The sequence below is a fragment of the Hemitrygon akajei genome, chromosome 22 (genome assembly GCF_048418815.1).
Source record: "Hemitrygon akajei chromosome 22, sHemAka1.3, whole genome shotgun sequence".
Classification (NCBI taxonomy): Eukaryota; Metazoa; Chordata; class Chondrichthyes; order Myliobatiformes; family Dasyatidae; genus Hemitrygon; species Hemitrygon akajei.
The window spans coordinates 47,242,023-47,259,388 of NC_133145.1; the positions used below are offsets into that span (position 1 = coordinate 47,242,023).

The window sequence follows — 17,366 nt, forward strand, 5'->3', positions numbered from 1 at the left end:
AAGTTTGGGCAGCCCTGGTTAAAATTTCTGTTACTGTGAATAGTTAAGTGAGTAGAAGATGAACTTTTCTCCAAAAGTCATAAAGATGAAACATTCTTTTCAACATTTTAAGCAAGATTAGTGTATTACTTTTGTTTTGTACAATTTTAGAGTGAAAAAAAGGAAAGGAGCGCCATGCAAAAGTTTGGGCACCCCAAGAGATTTGAGCTCTCAGATAACTTTTACCAAGGTCTCAGACCTGAATTAGCTTGTTAGGGCTAAGGCTTGTTCACAGTCATCATTAGGAAAGGTCAGGTGATACAAATTGCAAAGCTTTATAAATACCCTGACTCCTCAAACCTTGTCCCAACAATCAGCAGCCATGGGCCTAGCACTCTGAAAATTAAAATAAATGATGCCCACAAAGCAGGAGAAGGCTATAAGAAAATAGCAAAGCGTTTTCAGGTAGCCATTTCCTTAGTTCGTAATGTAATTAAGAAATGGCAGTTAACAAGAATGGTGGAGGCCAAGTTGAGGTCTGGAAGACCAAGAATACTTTCTGAGAGAAGTGCTTGTAGGATTGCTAGAAAGGCAAATCAAAACCCCCGTTTGACTGCAAAGGACCTTCAGGAAGATTTAGCAGACTCGGGAGTGGTGGTGCACTGTTTCTACTGTGCCGCGACACCTGCACAAATTCATGGGCCTTCATGGAAGAGTCATTAGAAGAAAACCTTTCCTGTGTCCTCATCACAAAATTCAGTGTCAGAAGTCTGCAAAGGAACATCTAAACAAGCCTGATGCATTTTGGAAACAAGTCCTGTGGACTGATGAAGTTAAAATAAAACTTTTTGGCTGCAATGAGCAAAGGTACGTTTGGAGAAAAAAGGTGTAGAATTTCATGAAAAGAACACCTCTCCAACTGTTGAGCACGAGGGTGGATCGATCATGCTTTGGGCTTGTGTATATCTATATCACTCTATCCTTTGGCAATCTTCTATCCAATCCACATTGCCACCAATCCTTGTGATAACTGCAAACTTACTAACCCACTCATCTACATTTTCATCCAAGTTATTTCCATACAAAACAGCAGAGGCATCAGTACTGGTTCCTGAAGCAATCCACTAGAAATACACCTTCAACCAGATTAAGACATATCAACCACTACTATCTGATCTCTGTGAGAATCCAATTTTGAATCCAAATAGCCAAGTCACTATGGATCCCATGTACCTTAATCATCTGGATGAAGCTTCTGGCAAAATTGGGAAACAATGTAAAGAATTTGAGTAGGGATACAATGTTGGATTGAAGAGCAAGGGCAAATGTTCTTTTAAATATTTTCTTAAATATTAATGCAGATTTGTTTGTGAATAGACTTATACATTTTAGCAGTATCTAAAATACAGTGGTTTTTAGTTAATTGGGACAAATTGGGACTAGTATGTTTTGGCTCAATTGAGTGGCTGCCCCAATTAGCCAAGAGTTTATGGAATTGATTAAGAAATATGTAAAAAAAAAGACAAACTACCACTTAAGTGAAACATACAGAACAAATTAGAACATTGCCAATACTACCACAGTACTTTAAAATTGTGTGCCAGTGCCTAATAGTTACTGACAAGAATTCATCTAGTGTTGTTTTAATTGACTAAATAATCAAAATCAGCACAGACGCCTAGTTAGAAACTATTCAGCAACAGCCTCTTGACCTAATTAAGCGGCATAGTGTCCCAAATAAGCAGCTGCCTTGATGACCCAATTAACCACTGTATTTTGTTGCCAGTGTGATTCTTATAAGTCTGCTTTTTTAAAACTCTTGCTTTTGATGTAGGTGGTATTCTCAAATATCTAAAGAAGAGAAAGCCCAAAGATGCCTTCTGCATTGTTGGAATTACAATGATTGATCTTTATCCAGAAGATTCATGGAATTTTGTTTTTGGACAGGCATCCCTCACAGAAGGTAAAGATTCTCAAGGCTTGTATATTCCTACTTCCTGTGCCTTTTGCTCCTGTTAACTTTTATAATTCTCATGCAACACTCATGTCTTTTATAATGGAGTTTCACTCACATGGCCTTCAACTTTGGATGCAACCTTGAGGATATAATCATTTACTGCCTTGGTGTTTGACCTTGGTTTCTCATCCTGGGCAGCCTTGTAAGAAAGTGAATAAAGGCACAGGTGGGATCAGCCGATTTGCCTGTGTAGAATGTCTGGAGGAAATGCTGCCAGTTGTATTGGCAGGAGCCCCTTCGCTGACACCTCCCTAGTAATTCAACTCCCTAGACATGGAAATTGCAAATAAAAAAATATTTTAAATGTTGGACTGTTGAATATTGAAAGGCCTAGACAGGGTAAAGAGGGTCACCATTTAGAACAGAGATTGGAAGAAATTTATTTAGCCAGAGGGCGGTGAATCTGTTAACTTCATTGCCATGGATGGCTGTGGAGGCAAGTCATTGAGTATATTTAAAATGGAGGTTAATAGGTTCTTGGTTAGTCAGGGCATGAAAGGTTATGGGGAGAATTGGGTTTGAGGTTGATAATAAATCAGCCATGATGGAATGGTGGAGTAGACTCGATTGGCCAAGTGGCATAATTCTGCTCCTATGTTTCATGATCTTATGTTATTATGCTCAAACAATGGAGATTGAGAGTACTGTCCGTTTTTATTTCTACTAATAAGTCTGCGATATCTAATGTTAGTTTGCAAAGGATTTTCACTTTTTATTTGTTTGATTTGAGGCTCTAGGCTGATTTGGTAGAAAAAAAATTGGCCACTTTTTAATTCAAGTGATATACTTTCAACTAATTTTGGAATTTGGATCATTGCCTAATTTCAATCTGCAATACAATACTGTTACTATTTTTGTAATTAACAGAGGCAATTTGACCCATCAGAACCACATCTGTTCCAGGGGAGCAGTCACCCTCTTTATTTCCTGTAGTCCTGCATCTTATTCTCTCTCAACATGTCTATCAACTCTGTTTTGATTCATTTCGCTAATAATCTACAAAAAAAAAGTAATTTACAATATCTAGTTAACCTACCAGTATGTATTTGGGATGCAGGAGAAAACTATAATGCCCAGAAGAACCACATGCAATCATGGGGAGAAAGTGCAAACATTACATAGACTTCACCCAAGATTACAATCAATTATCAGTCATTAAGTTTCGAGGCAGCAACCCTAACTACTCTGCACCACTCTTAGTAATTCTAATTTTATACCACACTGAACTTATGTTCACCAAGGTTCTGAATTGTGACATTATTATCACAACATTTGAAAAAAGTAGTAGTGATTTTTTTTTTAAACGTCTTAGGCATTTTTTTCCAACATACTCTTTCATTAGATGTAATTTTTTTGGCAATGAGGTATTTTAACCAAATGCTATAGCCTTGGTGCATTTTCAATCGATGAGGCATTGATTGTACATTTTTATTTAAGCATTTAATTTACTTTGATGGGTTATAGGAAGAAATGCTGAAATAACTGTTAGTGTAAACTGTTTCTCTTTAATGCACTTCTTTCAGGAATAGGTATTTTCAGTTTTGCCAGATATGATGATGAATTTTACACCATGAATTATAAGGGAAAACTGAAGGGCAAGCAGCCTGTGGTTTTTGGTGATTATTCAGTTTTTGATGAATACTACACACCATCTATAACAAGCAAGCTGCTGTTAAGATCATGCAAGGTAGGTGTGTATGTAATACGCACAAAATAAATGGGAGGAGTAGTAAAGGCATTTGGCTTCTTGTATTTGTTTGATTATTCAGTAGGACCACAGCTGATCTTTAACATCAGCAGCATTCCCTAATGCTAACCTCAATATTCCCCAATTCCTAAACATCTAATTTTTGGGTATCTAGCTGTAGCTTATTGCAGTTTTGATTAGTAAATAAAATGAAAAAATCTGAGGGTTTCATTAAATTTTTGATCTTTATTAAAAATCAAGAACCAAAAGTATATGCAGTGCTTATAAAAAGGTATTCACCCCCCCCATAAATTTTCAAGTTTTATTGTTTTACAACACTGAATCTCAGTGGATTTAATTAGACCTTTTTTTGACACTGATCAACAGAAAGTCTCTTTTGTGTCTAAGTGAAAGCTGATCTCTGCGAAGTGATCTAAATTAATTAGAAATATAAAACAAAATAATTGCAGAAGTATTTACCTCTTCAAGTCAGTAGCAGCAGTAGCACCCTTGAGTGTGTGGATAGGTCTCTATTAGCTTTGCACATCTGGACACTGCAATTTTTCCCCATTTTTAAAATACAAAACTGCTCAAGTTCTGTCAGATTGCATGGGGATTGTGAGTCAACAACCCTTTACAAATCCAACCACAAATTCTCAATTGGATTGAGGTCTGGACTCTGACCGCCACACCAAGACATAAACTTTGTTGTTTTTAAGCCATATCTGTGTAGCTTTGGCTTTATGCTTGGGGTTGTTTGTCTTGCTGGAAAACAAATCTTCCAAGTTGCAGTTCTCTTGCAGACTGCATCAGGTTTTCCTCCAGGATTTTCTTGTATTTTGCTGTATTCGTTTTACTCTCTTCCTTCATAAGCCTTCCAGGGCCTGCTGCAGTGAAGCATTCCCACACAGTGTTTAGTTTGATGGCCAGAGATCTCAATGTTGGTTTTATCGTAACATAGAACCTTCCAGCTGACCTCAGGGTCTCCCACATGCCTTGTCATAGGTCTCTTGGTGGCCTTTCTGACTAGACCCCTTCTTATGTGGTCGATCAGTTTTTGAGGATGGCCTGCTCTGGGCAGATTTGCAGCTGTGCCATATTCTTTCCAGTGTTTCTTGATAATTGACTTAACTGCACTCCAAGGGATATTCAGTGTCTTGGAAATTTTCTTGTATCCATCTCCTGACTTGTGCTTTTTAATAACCATTTTGCAGATTTGCTTGGAGTGTTCTTTTATTTTCATGGGTGGAGTTTTTGCCAGGATACTGACACACCAGCAGTTGGACCTTAAAAGTACAGGTATATTTTTACACAAATCAATTGGAACAGCTTGTCTGCACACAGGTCTCCCAACAGCAGATTTCTATTTAACTAATTATGTGACTTCTAAAATCAATTGGCTACACCAGTGATGATTTGGTGTGTGAAAGGGGGATGAATAATTATGCAATCAATTATTTTGTGTTTTTATATTTGTATTAATTTAGATCACTTCGTAGAGGTCTGTTTTCATTTTGACAAGTCTTTTTCTGTTGAACAGTATCAAAGCCAAATTAAATCCACTGTAATTCAATGTTGTAAAACAATAAAACATGAAAACTTCTTGGGGTGTGTGAATACTTTTTATAGGCAACGTATATAGCTAGGGTGCCTAGGACTTTTGTACGATACTGTATTTGTCAACGGGATGTGGAGAGAGCAAGTTTGTAAATCTTGCAGGAGCGAAGGATGTTGAGAATGGCGAAGGTGAGTGCTGTGGGAAGGGTGTGGGACAAGTGCCAGGAGTGTGTTGTGGCATGAGTGTAGACACATCGTGCCCTGAAACACCAGGCAAGGTCATTTTTGATTCCAAACAAATGGTTTATTGAACATTACAGAATATCTCTGTGGTGCTTCCTGTTCACTCTCCTCCTTTCCCCTTTTCCCAACCATGATTCCCCTCTCCTTGCTCTCTTCTCACTCTCAGTCCACAATGGAGACCCATATTAGAATCAGGTTTATTATCACTCACATATGTCATGAAATTTGGTTTTTATGTGGCAGTAAACATTCAAAAATGTAAAATTACTACAGTACTGTGCAAAAGAATTAGGAACCCTAGCTATAATAGTAAAGGGTTGATTTTTTTCATCTAAGTGTAATTTCATGCAAAACATGATTCAAGGGATACTGATATCTCAACTAAGCGGCTGTTGTTCATGTGTGTTTTCAGAATTAGTAGCCTAAGTGATCATAGGGTGTTTGGTACCAACCAAAAATTGTCATCGACAAGTGTACACAAATATTTAGTCCAAACAAAGATTGTGTTATAATCAGGAGCAAGAACCTTGGGAAATGTTGCATTTTCCCTCCTTAATTGAGTAATGTATAACTTTCTTCAACTAGATGCTCTTTTCTTAGAGAGTGTATAATGTTAATTTCCTTTTGTAAATTCTGTGAACCTCGGGAAGGATAGGTATTTGTAGACTTAATCATTGGACTTCAAGTGTTTTTCAGCTAATGAGTATTTTATCTGTAAATGTCTGGAAAGGTTTTATTTTAGGAAAGTTCGTGGATGTTTCCTCATTTTCTTGGTTGTGTAACACTTGTATTCCTTTCTGTTTATTTTAGGTAAGATAGTATGGATACTTACCAAGATTTTCATGATAGAGAAGTAAAGAATAATTTAATCTTTACTGTTGTCACAAAAATTGACCAGTTGTTCATTGTATCTGGAGAGCTGCTGAAGCCTCCACAATCTTAAATTCAGAAAGGGAGATTGTATTTTTTAAAAAACACTTTCGGAGTGTTTTTGTTGCATCAGAAAAATAGAATTCTGCAGTAACTTATGGAAGCTAAAATTTAACTGAGGTGTCACAATTCAGAATCTTAGTAAATGGGTCTAGATTTCATTCATAGTCCGAGCCACTCTCAAGCTCTTCAAATCAGCTTGGTGCCCAAAGTGATGCAACCTCACAATTGGGCTAGTGTACGGGCACTGAATCTCCTCTGCCTGGGGCCCAACTTGTCCTTTCGGCACCCTGAGTGATCCAGTCTCACTCCCAGGCCAGCTGTACAGGCATCAGAATTCCATCGACAACGATTCTGCAACACAATATCTCGGTTCATCTCCTGAACTCATCTCGCCATTGCTCGCCTCTTCACTGTTTGCAGCAGTAATTTAACTGGTAATTGATTCAAACTGTGTGTGAAGTCTGTGCAGAGGTTGCATTTTCTCCCATGACTGCATGGGTTTGCTCCAGGTGTATGACTTTATTCCACATCCCAAGATATACATTAGGTTAATTAGGCATTGTCAGTCATCTCTTTGTGTAGATTATTGGTTGAAAAAAACTCCAATGAAAGTTGAAGGCACATGAGAGGGAGAAGTTGCGGGGGAACAAGAAAATGAAATGAGTATTGTTCCCCGGGGACAATGTGGATCTGATGTGCTGAATTGGCTCCATCTGTCATGTTGTAAAATCTTTTGTATATTTTTGAGATTTAATATGACAAAATTACTTCATTAAATTTATCTTTCTAGTTAGTTTTTAGCTTTTTATATCAACGTTACATAAAATCTTCTGTATTTTCAGACTTTAACTCATGAGATTGGACACATTTTTGGTATGCAGCACTGCCAGTGGCTGCAATGTGTCATGCAGGGATCGAATCATTTAGATGAGTCTGATCGACGTCCAATTGATTTATGCCCAATATGCCTAAGAAAGCTGCAGTGTGCCATTAACTTTGACATTAAAGAGAGATGCAAGGTAGTGTATGAGTCACTGATTTTTTTTTCAGTGAGATATTTTGAAATGTTTCAATGAAAAAATTACGAATAGTTTGTTCATTTGTGGAAGTTGTATTCTTATGATTATTGCTTTACAGTTTCTTTATATACAAGGACGATTAACTTTAATCTGGAACGTATTATACGGTTCAAAACAAGTTTGCTGCACAGCACCTCAATAGATTTTGAGCTGCTTGGGCACGTAACTCAGCATAAAATGTTCAGAATGTATTTTGCAATGATCATTATTGCTGATATAAAAAAATACATTGCGGAAGAAAAAACAACTCGCTTTTCATAATCTGAGTGCTTTACAGTGAAGTACTTTTCAAAATGTCATTTTTCTGTAAAAAATGCAACAGTTAACTTTGCACTTTGACTGCTGCATTTCTTATATAACACTGACCAGAAATAGTACTGTGTTAATGATTAGATAATTTATTTTGTTCATCTGAGTGATAAGTACTGTGCAGAATTCCGAGGACACCTTCCTTTTGAAATATTGTTAACTGATCTGTTACATCGACTTCAGAGGTCAATGGGGGATTCAATCTATCATTTTATCTAGAAGTGGCACTTAGAAAGACACAGTACTGATGTTTCAGTATAGATTGTCCCTTGTGGTTTAGACATTAATTTATCAAAACATTTTCACAACACAAAAATAATACTGTTAACAAATATAACACACTATGTAGTTTGGGAAGCTGAATTTGATCTTGGATGTAATGGCACAGGATTATTAGGGAAGATGTGAAGGCACAGTAAGCAATGAACCATCTTGGAGTAATGATACCGTGGTGCAACAGAGGGGTGGTGTGTTTGAGAAGTATAGTGTTGAATGATAGAATGAAATTGGCTTTTTAATTCAGGCGAGAGAGTTGAGATACAGTGGCTGAATAATTATGAGGAATTCTGCAAAAGAAAAAACATGGATTGTTTCTTTAGCAGAAGCATTGTGGAAACAAGCTCCAAAAATGGGACTGTTATTTCAAATGGAACAAAATGGGTTTGGGGAAATGGAAGGCAAGTGGCATAGTGATTTTACAGAAACCTGTGCAAGTTCATTGGATCAGATTACACAATTCCAAGTTGTGAAATTCTGGAGTATTGCATGCGGATCTATAAAAATTAGTTTGATTCCTGGTGTCTAGTTTCAGTTCATCATCATTTTATTGTGCATTAGTGATTGTGAATGAAAATTCTTTTTAAATTTAAAAAATATTCTTGGTTGTTACTGCCAAAATGTTTACTGCTGTCATAAACCAAACACAGCAGTAATACAAGTTACATTATGAATCAGGAGTCAGAGGTGACTGCAACAATAATAGAACATTCTTATCTTAAATGTGAATCTTCCAATATGGGTTTAAAAACTTAAAGAATTAAAATTGTAAGTTGAGTTGACTGTGCAGAATGAATGCATATCACACACATTTGCAAATAAATTAAGATGACCATTATCAGTATAATGTACATAAGATAAATAAATTGACAATCCCTGGAAATAAGGACTAGATGACAGCAGTATTTGCCCTAATCATTTTCTCTTGCTCATGCAGCCATCCATTGTGAAAACTCAACAAGAATCAACATTTTGTGTGTTTTTTTTTGGAAACATAATATCTGCCAGTTAAAAATTAGAGACAGCTACGGAAGTAAAACTCATTCATCAGCTGATTTAACAACTGAAATGCATCTGTGTAGTTAAAAGAGGAAACTTGACAAAAACCCTTAATGTACAGTAAACTGTAAGTTACATTGAGCCTCTTTCTAACAGAGTACATTACATAGTCACAATAGATCTGTTACGTTCTCCCCTGCACAAACTCATTTGGTAGAATGCATCATTGCAAGAACATTCAAACAAGTGCTAAGAGAGAGAAGGACCTTCCATGTCATATTGTTCATACATAGCTGGAGACTCAATCTCATTGCAAGCTACCCTTGAAGTTCCTGTCATGTGGATGAAGCTCTCATCTTTCACTTGAGACGTGTGTTTGTAAAGAAGGTTTAGTAAGGCATACTTGTTGATTACTTGCACACGCACTGGTATAGGCCCTTTGGCCTAATCCCAAGCAGTTACATACCTCCTCTGTGGGATCTTCCCAGGGAATCCTGATCTTTCAGTACAAGTACTTGTTTGCAATGAAATGCTGCAGACTGGCAACTGCGAGGCTAGTTGCTAAGTTGCTAAAGTTGGTGCAACCATAGTGAAAGCTTGGTAAAGGCCGCAGTATAAGGTCTTGTATAATGGTGTCAAATTGCCACAACAGGGCTGGGCCTTGTATGATAGCTTGGCAAACTGTTAACAGCTTCAGGGTCACTCCATTCAAACCAGTGCCTGATTGACTTGTGGTTGTTTGGATTCTGATGTTTTAAACAAGGTTCTTTCAGATGTCAGGAAAGGGGCACAAAGCTTGTTGCTTCACTATTTTATTAAGCATTAATAGAACAAAGAACATTGAAAGCAAACAGTAACAGGAGCATATGATTGTAGCAGGGGTGAGAGAAGAAACAAAAAATGGCTGAGCCTCGTGGTCAGTTTTTTATGTCCCATTGATGAGAAACATTTTATTCTGATTTGCAGATAAACCAATCTGATAGCTTGTGTTCAAATGCAATACAAAGAGATGTTCCAGAATCATACAAATGTAACCACTAGGGAGCACACTGAACAATTGCGTATATATACTGAGACCACTAGGAAACATACTGAACAGTTACATGTGTATAAGTATATTTTTAAAAAAAATACCACCAGGTAATTAATAATTAATACGGCAAAGAAAGTAACTCAACTGTCTAATCTAGCATGGACAAAGAAGCTTTTCTGGACAAATAATGTACAGTCGAAGCAAACGGAATGTTTTATAGCAACTAGGCTTTTGCAATACTGGATCCTCAACCCACAGCGATACATGATGCAGCCATACACAAACGTCCTCAAGATAGGACCATCTTGTGTAATTCCTGTATATTTACATTTTGTACAGACTTGTACATGCATCAATGTGTATATAATTAACTTTGTTTCTCCAAATGAAATGCAAGACTGCTACAGTGTAGGGCCACGGGATGGACCACATTTGTATTATGTTATAGTAACACTGCAAGCATGACTTGTATGCAGGAAGAGTGGCTACCAGGCAGCCACCTATACACAGTAAGTCTGCGCTGTGCTCCCATCTCTGCACAGCTTATGACAGTGGGGCAGGAAGTGAAAAAGGGCTTGCAGAAATGAACTGTTTTGACCATGCAAAAGATTTTGTCAGCAGTCTGCAAATCTATCCCAATCTGTCTTGCCAGTCTTGTCGCATATATGGAGTGTGCATAACTTGGACACCTGTAACTCTGTGAGTGCCTGTATGTGCATTAGTACTTAGTCTCTGTTGCCTTTTTGTTTTTCAGGCACTGTTGCAGTGGATTGAGGAAGATTCTAAATCAATAGTGGTATCTCACAAACCCACTGAAGCATTTGAAGAATGGAAAAAATGGTTGTTGCAGTGTTTGCAGCTTTTGGAGGAGTGAAATTTAATCAGTTTGATTCACTAGGTAATCAATAAGCTTAAGAGCTTTGGAATTCTGTTTAAACTTATTTTTTTTGTATAAAACAGCTAAATGCAGAATGACAAGAAGCTCTTAAATAAGTGGTGTATAGTGTGAGAAATTTATAATATTTCTGGCTTATTGAAGTTTTGTGATATTTCAGGAGTTTTAATAATAAGATATTTTTAATATGAAACTTTGAAAATGTGCATTATCAATGCCGAGTTTATTGCTGTATGTACAAGTGTAATTTAAAAACTTGGTTGGAAGGAATAGTTAATTCTTAGAGGAATGACAAAATCTTGCTTATGTAGATCATGTGTTGCACATGTGTTTGCAGTTAGCTCTGAAGGATTAGGTCATCTCTAGTTTAGGCTTTGGAACCTAATCTTTCAAATTGAGTTTTTGTAACTGCAGCACAATAATTAAAGCTGTTATGGTACAGGAGAATAGATTCATTTGAAACTGTAATTATATTGGCATTAGGTTGCTGGTATTAAATGACTTAGAACCTCATTTCTGTGTTTTCACAGTGTTTTATTAAATGTCTGTCAAAGGGAGGTTATTTTGAATTACTGCTTTTTCCGTGCATTTGAAGAGCTACATTTATTTTAAGCAACTTTGACATGGGAGTGGATAAATTCATAATGATCTGATGCCCAGGAATCTGTTTGTTTGCTTTGTGGGTTCTGCGTGATCCCTAAGGAAGCCCTCACGTATAAATTAAAAAACAAAAAAGCAGCCTTTTTACTTGATGTAAATAAGGAGCTGAATGCTTGGCCTGAGGTCTGTGCTGCAAGTTGACCTGAGCTTTCTCTGTTGCAATGTATATTCACGGAATAATGTCTGGAAAATGAAAGGCAATTTTTTTCTGTGGATTCAATGGACATTTCTAATCCTATTTCCCTCTTGATAACTGCTGTTGTTGGCTTGCTTGGCTCTAAGAAGGTCTTGAATACTTATCTCCAGATTCTTGTTTTGTTACAATTCAACCCCAGTTTTCTGAGGTACCTGTTGGCCATTATGATGCATGAATAAAACATGCATAATCTCGATCTGTTTTAAGAGTAAAAATAGAATTTATCATGTTTTTCACCAGCTGTTCATTTCATTAATTTTTTTGAAGTATCCCCAGGGTTTTGCATGAAATTTGATTATAAATTTTCTTGCTGTTATAGTTAGACTTTTTGAAAATATGCATAATATTGTTTGTTATTGAAGGATTAAAAGGATGAATGTAGATGTCTAAATTAGATTGATGTTTCCTGAAACAGTGCCTATAGATGCAAAAGCTGAAATTCTGGAGGAAACTGCTGGCATTATTTCATTGATCATGTCAAAAATGCTTGCTTGCCAAAATCACCACAACATTCAGTTTCAAATTCTTTACAAGTTTCATTGATAATCTGGGAAAATTAGTAAAATCTTGTTTGCACATCTGTAAGCAGAAAGTGAAGTAATAAATGAGCAATTTTACTTGAGGCAAGATCCACACAACTGGGGTAATTATTTATTGAAGTCTTAACTTCCTTGTACCTTCTCAGGTAAAACCTTAATAGATTGAGGTTCCTTTTAGAATCAATATTTCTAGAATGTTACCAGTCAGAAGCTTGTGTGGATATAGGCAAATCTTAGATGCGGTAAAGAGCATATGCTTTTGAAAATGCAGAATTTTATAGGTTATATCATTGTAATTGATGTTTAAGAACTAATATGACAAAATGTAGTAAAAGAACTTTTCCAATTTGTGGACCACAGATTTTAGGCACAACAAATTTTAAGTTCCAGCATTATTATTTGAACATTTTACATAATAAAAAAAAAACTGCAAGCTTCTATTCAGTCACATGAGATTTAACATCTGGCCAACCACACTTCCTGTGGTTGCTATGTGAAATTGTACTGCGTAGTTGTTTGCTTTCTAAGTAAGTACTAATTTTTCTTTCTGAACTTCTTAAAATATGAAACCTTTGTAATAGTTTTAGAACATTTTTAAAGTAGCTTTAGTAGGGCTTTTATATATACGTGGAAGAAGGCTGTAAAGTTTTTATGTTGGTGTTTAATTATCAGAAACATTTTTCACTTAAATGTTGGAACTGAATAAAATTTTAAATTCTCTCTCCTATTCAGAATAGCATAGAATACACAGGACAGTTAAAGCTCAAGTCAAGTCAACTTTTATTGTCATTTCGACCATAACTGCTGGTACAGTGCATAGTAAAAATGAGACAATGTTTTTCAGGACCATGGTGTTACCTGACACAGTACAAAAAAACTAGACTGAACTAAGTAATTAAAAAAAAACAGAGAAAGCTACACTAGACTACAGACCTACACAGGACTGCATAAAGTGCACAAAAACAGTGCAGGCATTACAATAAATAATAAACAGGACAGTAGGGCAAGGTGTCAGTCCAGGCTTCGGGTATTGAGTCTGATAGCTTGGGGGAAGAAACTGTTACATAGTCTGGTCGTGAGAGCCCGAATGCTTCGGAGCCTTTTCCCAGACGACAGGAGGGAGAAGAGATTGTATGAGGGGTGCATGGGGTCCTTCATAATGCTGTTTCCTTTGTGGATGCAGCGTGTAGTGTAAATGTCCGTGATGGCAGGAAGAGAGAGCCCGATGATCTCAGCTGACCTCACTATCCGCTGCAGGGTCTTGCGATCCGAGATGGTGCAATTGTTGAACCAGGCAGTGATGCAGTTGCTCAGGATGCTCTCAATACAACCCCTGTAGCATGAGATGAGGGTGGGGGTGGGAGATGGACTTCCCATAGCCTTCGCAAAAAGTAGAGACGCTGCTGGGCTTTCTTTGCTATGGAGCTGGTGTTGAGGGACCAGGTGAGATTCTCCGTCAGATGAACACCAAGAAATTTGGGCTGTTTACGATCTCTACCAAGGAACCATTGATGTTCAGCGGGGAGTGGTCGCTCCGTGCCCCCCCTGAAGTCGTCAACCATCTCTTTTGTTCACATTAAGAGACAGGTTGTTGGCTGTGCACCAGTCCGTTAGCTGCTGCACCTCCTCTCTCTAAGCTGACTCGTCATTCTTGCTGATGAGACCCACCACGGTCGTGTCATCGCCGAACTTGATGATATGGTTCGAGCTGTGTGTTGCAGCACAGTCGTGGGTCAGCAGAGCGAACAGCAGTGGACTGAGCACGCAACCCTGGGGAACCCCCGTGCTCAGTGTGATGGTGTTGGAGATGCTGCTCCCGATCCGGACTGACTGAAGTCTCCCAGTCAGGAAGTCTAGTATCCATTTGCAGAGGGAGGTGTTCAGGCCCAGTAGGCTCAGCTTTCCAATCAGTTTCTGAGGGATGATTGTGTTGAATGCTGAACTGAAGTCTATGAACAGCATCCGAACGTATGTGTTGTTTTTGTCCAGGTGGGTTAGGGCCAAGTGGAGGGTGGTGGCAATGGTGTCATCTGTTGAGTGGTTGGGACAGTATGCAAACTCCAGGGGGTCCAGTGAGGGGGGCAGCAGGGTCTTAATATGCCTCATGACGAGCCTCTCGAAACACTTCATGATGATGGATGTAAGTGCAACGGGACGGTAGTCATTTAGGCAGGATACTGAAGACTTCTTCGGCACGGGGACAATGGTGGCAGCCTTGAAGCACGTTGGAGTGGTGGCGCTGCTCAGGGAAATTTTGAAGATGTCAGTGAGAACATCTGCTAGCTGGTCTGCACATCCTCTGAGCACTCTACCAGGGATGTTGTCTGGTCCAGCAGCTTTCTGTGGGTTGACCCTGCGCAGGCATCTTCTCATGTCGGCCACGGAGAGACACAGCACCTGGTCATTTGTAGGAGGGGTGGACTTCCTTGCCACCACATCATTTTCTGCCTCAAACCGGGCGTAGAAGTTATTCAGCGCATTTGGGAGGGAGGCATCACCTGCACAGTCAGGTGATGTTGTCCTGTAATTGGTGATGTCCTGGATGCCCTTCCACATGCGCCGCGTGTCGCCGCTGTCCTGGAAGTGACTGTGGATTAGCTGGGCATGTGCACGCTTTGCCCCTCTGATGGCTCGGGACAGTTTGGCCCTTGCTGTCGTTAGAGCTGCCTTGTCACCTGCTCTGAAGGTGGAGTCGCGGGACCTCAGCAGCGCAGGCACCTCTGCGGTCATCCATGGCTTCTGGTTGGCATGTATAGTGATGGTCTTGGACAGAGTAGCATCATCAATGCACTTTCTCATGTAGCTGATCACTGAAGCTGTGTACTCCTCTAAATTGGTAGAGATGCCATCGGTTGCAGCCTCCCTGAACATGTGCCAGTCAGTGTGCTCAAAGCAGTCTTGAAGAGCAGAGATGGCTCCTGCTGGCCAGGTTTTCACCTGCTTCCGAACTGGTCTGAAGCACCTGACGAGCGGTCTGTATGCTGGGATTAGCATACCAGATGTGGTCTGAGTATCCAAGGTGGGGGTGGGGCTCTGCCGGTACGCGTCGGGGATGTTTGTGTAAACCAGGTCCAATGTGTTCTCCCCTCTTATTGCAAAGTCCACGTACTGATGGAATTTGGGGAGCACTGACTTAAGGTTCGCGTGGTTAAAATCACCGGCGACAAACAGACCAAGCTGTAGGAAGCTTGCATTTTCCTCCTTTTGTTCTTTTTGTTTTGGTAACAATACTGGTTTGCCTGTTCCTAACAGCATTTGAAAGGAGGTGATGAGCTACATCCTTACACAGTTGTAGTCCTAATGACATTGAAGCTCCAAAGGTTGACAAGAGTTCCAGAATTTGAACCCAATAGCAATTAAGCAACATTAATGTGTGCTTTCAAGTCAGAATGTCATGTGACTTGCAGCTGAGCAGGCAAGTGATGTTTCTTGATGAGTCAATTTCTTTGATGTTAAAGACACCAGGCATAGGAGGTGCTTTTGGAGTCACATAGGTGAGGATCTACAGTATACTTGAAGCACTATGGTCTGGTGGTGAAATAACTAAAGTCCAGTATAAGCATCTATTAGCATTTGCTTTTAACATAAAAATTTGCATAAAAATTATTTACCTCAGGTTAAAGTGGGAAATCAACCCAGAAACTCTATAGACAATTCATTTTAGTCATTTGAGTTTTCTGACCTCACTCACAAACCTAATGAATTCACTTGTCATGTTCTGCAAGTTTTTCTTAAGAAATTTGAGACTACTTGGGGTGACAAGGTAGCATAGTGGTTAGCTTTACACTTTACAGTACAGACGACCTGGATTCAGTTCCTGCCCCTGCCTATAAGGAGTTTGTACATTTTCCCTGTGACTGTGTGGGTTTCCTCAAGGTGCTCCATTTTCCTCCCACAGTCCAAAGTCATACCGGTTGGTAGGTTAATTTATCATTGTAAATTGTCCCATGATTAGGCTAGGGTTAAATCGGGGGATTGCTGGGCGGCATGGCTTGAAAGGGTGGAAGGGCCTATTCTGTGCTGCATATCAATAAATAAGTAGATAAATAAATACCCCTTTGAGTTTGTTCCAGCTCTCAGAGCAATTTTATTAATATTGCCCTATTTTCAGGATCTTTCACAATTACCCATCAACAACCACCCCCTCCCAAATTCTCCTGCCATCCATCTATACATTAATTTATAGTCATCATTTTCATCTAATAATGAGCATGTTTTTGGAATGTGGAGGAAATCAAAGCAAATCGCTGTTTTTGGACATTCATACATTAAAGATCCATCATGTACTGCCCATGTGTTTTCTCTCACTGTCATGCCAACATGCTGCCATTTTGAGTAATCAGTATGACAAATATGTAGTTGGAGCCTTTCATTCATTTCAAGTAGTAACTGCACCGCACAATTTTAACACATGGAACTAGGAATGCCATATAGATATTAATAATTTGGTTTTGTGAAGTTCAATACTTTTATGTGGCTGGGTGCTGTAGTGTGATACACAATATGTTTAACACACAGTGTGGTAATGGGGTGCCAGTTGATCTTTGTCGAGGATTATGTTGAACTCCTGGAGTATTGTTGGAGCTGAACTCATCCAGATAAGTGGAAGTATTCTGTCACAATTCTGACGTGGTGAAAAGGCTATGGATTGAGAGGTGTATCTCTTACCATAGTATGTCCAGCATGAGAGGTGATGATGGGCTGCTATCATGAATTACTGCAATGAAGATACTCCTACAATGTTAAGAAGGCAGCTCCAAAATTTAAAGTAGCAATAATGAAGTAAAATTGATATATTTCCAAACTGGGATATTGTATGATTTGGAGGATCATATGTAATAGATAGTTATGTTGATGGGTAGATTCTTATATGCGTTTGTCTATCCTCATGCCTCCCCCTTTATGATTTCTCATTAATGTGCTGTACCAGAGCAATATTAACTGAAATTGTGCAAATGTAGTGT

The 17,366-nt window shown here is 38.7% G+C and overlaps 1 protein-coding gene across 6 annotated transcripts in view; it reads left to right on the forward strand.

Annotated features, from left to right (window-relative positions):
* LOC140714705 (archaemetzincin-2) overlaps window positions 1-17,366 on the forward strand; it is a 35,914-nt gene that overhangs the window by 8,706 nt on the left and 9,842 nt on the right. For 3 of the 6 annotated variants that reach the window (XM_073026195.1, XM_073026198.1, XM_073026196.1), the window contains 4 exons: window positions 1,814-1,942; window positions 3,520-3,683; window positions 7,259-7,435; window positions 10,867-11,520. In XM_073026195.1, coding sequence (XP_072882296.1) covers window positions 1,814-1,942; window positions 3,520-3,683; window positions 7,259-7,435; window positions 10,867-10,986 — 590 coding nt within the window. In that variant the 3' untranslated portion in view covers window positions 10,987-11,520. Of the gene's footprint in view, window positions 1-1,813; window positions 1,943-3,519; window positions 3,684-4,897; window positions 4,983-7,258; window positions 7,436-10,866; window positions 11,521-17,366 lie in introns of those variants that run through there. The other 3 variants (XR_012095976.1, XM_073026197.1, XM_073026199.1) reach the window with 2 other exon arrangements.